The 6,128-nt window shown below is 37.9% G+C and overlaps 1 protein-coding gene across 1 annotated transcript; it reads left to right on the top strand.

The window, feature by feature from the left end:
- Positions 1-2,832: 2,832 nt before the first annotated feature.
- Positions 2,833-4,553, top strand: LOC116246827 (gibberellin 2-beta-dioxygenase-like). Its single transcript, XM_031618712.2, has 3 exons — positions 2,833-3,484; positions 3,596-3,941; positions 4,080-4,553. The coding sequence occupies exons 1-3, from the start codon at positions 3,087-3,089 to the stop codon at positions 4,341-4,343; spliced, it is 1,008 nt and encodes a 335-aa protein (XP_031474572.1). The 5' UTR covers positions 2,833-3,086; the 3' UTR covers positions 4,344-4,553.
- Positions 4,554-6,128: the final 1,575 nt, after the last annotated feature.

The raw sequence follows: 6,128 nt of genomic DNA on the forward strand, positions 1-6,128 counted from the left end.
AATAATGTTGGTGCCTGAAATAAACCTAATGTATATCAACTAATATAGTATTTTAATTTTATTGACAAAGATGCCTAACTTTTATTACAAACAAACTGACGACACATGATTTCATTGGCACTAGACCTACCAGTTATTTTATGCCTTTTAAGGCACACATACAGACTTACATACTCATATATATATATATATATATACACACATTTTATATAGTCTATTGGAATACGTTGTAGCAGAACAACTCAGTTATGGGTATGAAATGTTTTCCTTGAAATTAGCTGTTTGAGCCCTGCATTGATGTCCACAAATGTAAGAATCAACGTACGGGTAGTGCTTTACAGTGTATGCATGTGATATTTTAAGAGTCAGAAGAAAGTTGCCTAAACTTTTGGGCTTATAAAATTTATCCATATTTTGGGAAGAATATTATCTTGGTATATCTGATTTTTGCTTCTTGTAGATGGGCATCACGTATCACTGCTTTTGAAGAAGCATGCATGTGTTTGATGGTGCTTGATTTAGTAAGATAAAAATTCTGAGTCACGTGATTGTGATATGAGCAAAGGTGCTTTACTTAATGGCTTAAGAAGTTAAGCCTCCAAGTTTTTATGTGATGTACAAATCTAGTATTCATTAATTATTTGAATATTATAACAGGAAAATCAGCCTTTTATCGTTCGCAGACAATCTATACCTGGTACATTTATATGTTTACATTGAACTGATTAAACATATGCATATAATATGTCTCTTATATATATATATATATATATATGGACATTATATCAACTTAATTTTTATTATTTGACCTTTTTAGAATCAGTGACATAGTTGGTTCTCATCAAAATCTGATGCATATATATATATATATATATATATATATATATATATATATATATATATATATATAACCAAATCATTTTATGACCAGACTGAACTACATTGAAGCAATATCTAAAAGAATAACACACGAAAGAATGACCCACTTTATATCAAGGTTTAATTTCTGAAACTGTCAACTTATCGCATTTATACTCTTGGGGAAAGAAGTATGACCTCATGGAATGCGTCTTTGTGATCCGAAAAGCTGAAACTTTGTGAATTGGTCTGCTTCGACAGTTAGTGTGCCACGTACGTTTTAGCTAATCTCTCTCTCTTTCTCTCTCTAAGATGTATATATATATATATATATATATATATATATATATATATATATATATATATATATATATATAGACGATAAAAGAGCATTAAATAGGAGGTTGGTAATTAGTGTCGCCAAGTGAGGAATATGCTACCATCTGTCGACAAAGACGTGTGTGATCAACTTTTTAATTGGTGGAAAGAGAAATGACCCACATGGTCACTTTCACGAAATTCCTTTTTTTTTTTTTGTCAAATTTTCTGGTTAGAAAACTACTGAGATTTTTGACTAAATGAGCGACATGTTTCGGTCAAGTTGCTTAAGGCTGAGGAGAGAAGACTAATCAGAGATGGCGTTTATGAATCAATGTCTTTGAAAACAATTCCTTTCGGTGTTAACAAAGTCAATACAAAAAACCAAGTTGGGATATGATATCAGAGATCGAACAGAAATTTAAGAGCAGAAAAGATTTCACAACTCTGCATCTGTTCGATGACTTGCCTACAAGAATATTGCAGAAGTTCCAAACCTAAATTTTCGGCTTCTTTCTTTTTGCTTTGTTTTCTTCTCTTTCTCTATAACGAGGTATCTTTTCAAGGATCATGAGGCCGCTTAATGGGTCCTTTTTAAATGATTATGATCGAGAAAACTTCATGTTCGCACAATCGCAGGCTTTTGGTAGGCCAAATCTTTGAGATTTTTTCTTCGATTGATGGGTACGTCCAGCTTTGACTTGCGATGGATGTGTGCCTGTCTCAGGCTTCATGCTCGACGCCTTCCTGTCAAATTCGGTAGCCAGCAGTTTGGTGAAGCAGGACCCTTATGAATAGGTCGGCCATTAAAAAAAAAAAAGATTCATTGTAATGGCACCTCTCCCTCTCTCTCTGTAAATTTATCCTTTCTCTTTAGTTTCTTTATGTTGCTGTTGGAGTTTTACTTCTTAAAAAACTCAAGCTCACCTCTTTTCCTTTCTCTTTATATACAGTAACACCAGTAACATATAGCATTAACCCAATCTTTCGGATGGAGTAAACACCTTAAAATGAGTGAGAGCTTAAGAAATCGGTCCTCTTGCTTTTTCAGGCATGGTTTTCTTCCTTCTATCTTAAAATGCATGCATGAAATCTTAAAAGATCGGCGCTCTTACCATTATAAGGCATGTTTTCCTCTCTCTCTCCCTCTGTGTGCGTGTGTGTGTGAAACATAAACGAAGGAAATGAGAGGAACAAAGGAGAGTGAATGTTTTAGATCTGCAATTCTCTCTTAACTTCCTGTGGATTTACTTGCTATGTGTTTTAGATCCTAACGTTTCCCTTAAAATAGAAAGTAAAAACCAATTACACAAAATGAAAGAAATCACATGATTTGGAAATAATTTGTGGGGTGATCAAGGCCCAGAATTTTTCCAGTCGTGGTAGACTCTCTCTCTCTCTCTCTCTCTCTAGTGGAAAAGTGAACCCTTGGTACACTAGAAACCATTCGGATGGAAAATGGTAGGCCGTCTCCAATTTGCAACTTCTGCATACTGTCGCTGATTTAGAAGTGTCCCGATCAATTTTGATATGATAATAAATAAATAAATAAATAAATAAATATTAATGGAGGGGTATCTTTGCACATTTTGACCTTTCAATTATGGGTCATGACCTTCCCATTCCCTCCAATAGACTATAAATAGCACCCCCATCTTCCCCTATAAGCACATGCCCCAGGTCTCTCCCCTTGGCTTCCCCATCTTCCTTCCTTCCTGTAAGCTTTTGCATCACCACCTGCATTGCTCCGCAAGCTCTTCATCTCTGTTTCCCTGACTAGACAGTAGAGCACCAAGATCCCCAAACCAGTCTCCAAAATTGCGTCATCCCTAGACCTGCGGAAGTTTTTCACTACCCATCTCCAAGAAACCTCTGCTGCTGCTCCACCGGCTCTGTTCCAACTGAAAACCATGGTGGTATTATCTAATCCAGCACTCGACCAGCTTTCTCTGATAAAAACCCAGAAAGGAACAACTTTTTCTGGTATTCCCGTCATTGACCTCTCCCTTCCTGACTGCAAGACCGAGTTAGTGAAGGCATGTGAAGAGTTTGGCTTCTTCAAAGTTGTCAATCATGGAGTCCCGATGGAGTTCATGTCAAAATTGGAGGCTGAGACTGTCAAGTTCTTCTCGCTTCCTCTGTCTGAGAAGGAAAAGGCTGGTCCTGCTAGCCCATTTGGTTATGGTAACAGAAGGATAGGGCCTAATGGGGACGTGGGCTGGATCGAGTACCTTCTCTTGCAGGCTGATCCTAACTTTGTCTATCAGGAGCCCATGCCGGCCTCCAGGCACAACCCAAGTTCTTTCTGGTAAAGAACTACAACTTTTCGAATGAAAACATCAATCTTTTCTCTTCTAGTTTTTTAATGGTGGATGTCATTTTTTGGTTGTTATGTGATTCCCATTTTCTTCTTCTTCAGCAAAGCGGTGAACGAATACACATCCGCAGTGAGGATTTTGGCTTGTCAAATACTTGACCTGATAGCGGAAGCCCTGAAGATTCAACCAAGGAATGCACTCAGCCAATACTTGCTGGATACACAGAGTGACTCTGTTTTCAGGCTGAATCACTATCCACCATGCCCAGAATTGGATGCTCCTCAGCACAATCTCATTGGATTTGGGGAGCACACCGATCCGCAGATACTAACTGTCCTGAGATCAAACAACACAGCAGGCCTAGAGATATGCATGAAAGATGGAACTTGGCTCTCTGTCCCTCCTGACCAGAGCTCCTTCTTCATCAACGTGGGTGATGCCATGCAGGTTAAAAAGATATACCTTCTCCTGCAAGGCTGCGATAACGGCAGCTCCTTCCCATGACTTTCTTTTTCTTTTCCTTTTCTAGCTTTTACTTCCTTTTTGATACTTAATATTCCCTTTTCCTGAATGTTTGCGTTGCAGGTCCTCACAAATGGTAAATTTAGAAGTGTCAGGCACAGAGTTTTGGCTAATGGAAAGAAATCCAGGTTGTCAATGATATACTTCGGCGCGCCATCTCTGACTGCAAAAGTTTCGCCCATACCATTGTTCCTTAGAGAAGAGAAATCTAGGTATAAGGAGTTTACCTGGTATGAATACAAGAAAGCTGCTTATTCTTCAAGGTTGGCAGATAACAGGCTTGACATCTTCACCACAGAGGAGAAAGAAGCATGTGACGGGGTGTAACTTTTCCTTGTATATTATATGTTTCCTTTTCCTTAGGCTTCTTTTACTCCCCCCCCCCTCCTTTTCTCCCCTTTAGGTTGAAGATAGGGTCTGTTTACATGTGCAGTAAATTATATAGGTACTCAAAAATGCACACGGAAATGGCTGTCAATGTTTCCCATGCAAATGGACTTACAGTCTCAATAATAGGTTTTTAATGTTTTTCTTGTATGTGGGTTTTACTTGGGGAAGAGGAAGAGATCCTCAATTTGCAGAAATCAGCGTTTACTGTTTTTATGAATTGCAGGAATTCGGCAACCATTTAATCCAATACTAAGAAAAAGCATCAGAAAACTGAAAGTTTAATAAATTTGTAAGAGATGGATTTTGACCTTATTTAATGACAAAAGCTTCTTCTGGACGAGGCTTTGAAAGTCAAAAGTAAATCACTGCTCAAGATTCAGGGTGGACTTGGGACAAAAAGAAAAGGACTGATACGTTCCCCTGTTCCGCATTTACAATTAAAAGATGTGGATGACCAAAGACTAAAGTAAAAATTGAATAAACTTAAATCAATCTAAAAATGAGAAAACACTGTGGGCCACGCAATCCAAGAGCGGGATGTTCCTGAAGATGCATTTTCTATGATGTTTTAGGTGGCTTCAGAAGTCCTTGAGAAAACCTGCTTCAGTATCACGAGAAAGTAAAGGTCCCTAATGCACGAAGCTGATTTTTATAATGTCCCTGGTGTGGAAACCTGCTTCTTCGTGTTCTTTCTTGTCCCAATAAAGTGAAGACTATTTTAACTTTCGCAAGAGGAATCCTTATGGAAACTTGGTAGGTATTGACTATTGAGTTGAAGCTCCTGCTTATGAAGAATTAAGTATTTATCGCCTTTCTGCTAAAGCACTTCCCTTTTTCCCTTCTGATGAAGTGTTATAGGGACACTTAACAACAAGTACATTAACATGTGAATAAAATATTAGCCTGCCTCCTAGTACAGAGTCATATTCTGCACAAAGGTTGGTAGAATACATTTTCCTTTAACCCAATTGAAAGCAAGTGATCAATGGGTGAGTCACGGATTACTTTAATATCAATCTGTTCTTGGTAAACGCGGAAGCCCATGGATTAAATGCCCACCTTGAATCCTTTCTTTTCCATTAAAGCTTTAGCTCTGGTAGTTGCCTTTCTTGTCAACACAGGTTCAAGCTGTCGCCGGTCGTTCTCATTAATAGTGTTGTTGCTGCAGATGTTAACTTGACGCTATTATTCATAACAGATCGTAATCAGTCTGTGGGTCTTGGCAATCTCCCTCTGATCAGACTTGCCTTGAAAATTATAACAGCTGCCGGTAAGAATAAAATGAGAAAATATAATAATATTCTTTGTGGGCAACGTTCGTAATCACTAAAAATCATCACATTTTTTAAGAATATCTTGATTTTATAATCAGATCTTCTAAGATAGATACGATACCAAGAGAAACCGTTATCTTGGAAAATTCACTTGCTTTGCAGAATATCCTCAATGCAAACTTTTTTTCATTTTCATGTTATGCATGTGCAAGCAGACGTTTTCTCCATATTTCCTGCGAAAACTACAAATTTTGAAGCGTGAGATGCTTTCCTCATGCCTTTTTTTTTTTCTTCAAGGACTGGGATCAAGGGATTATGGGCACCAGTGCAGAATGTTTATGAGAAGCTGGTGCGCCCGTAGGGCTGCTACTTCATAAAACAGGCACAGAGACTTAATGGTGTAGAAAAAACTAAAAATCTTCATCACGAGCACTATGTGAAAAAAACT

Source organism: Nymphaea colorata, chromosome 2 (assembly GCF_008831285.2).
Source record: "Nymphaea colorata isolate Beijing-Zhang1983 chromosome 2, ASM883128v2, whole genome shotgun sequence".
Classification (NCBI taxonomy): domain Eukaryota; kingdom Viridiplantae; phylum Streptophyta; class Magnoliopsida; order Nymphaeales; family Nymphaeaceae; genus Nymphaea; species Nymphaea colorata.

What these genes read in the sequence shown, in the direction of transcription:
- LOC116246827 (XM_031618712.2), top strand. Translation starts at nt 3,087, where the DNA reads ATGGTGGTATTATCTAATCCAGCACTCGACCAGCTTTCTCTGATAAAA. An exon ending in CACAACCCAAGTTCTTTCTG is followed by an intron (nt 3,485 to 3,595) that starts GTAAAGAACTAC and finishes CTTCTTCTTCAG; the next exon opens with CAAAGCGGTGAACGAATACA. An exon ending in ACGTGGGTGATGCCATGCAG is followed by an intron (nt 3,942 to 4,079) that starts GTTAAAAAGATA and finishes TTTGCGTTGCAG; the next exon opens with GTCCTCACAAATGGTAAATT.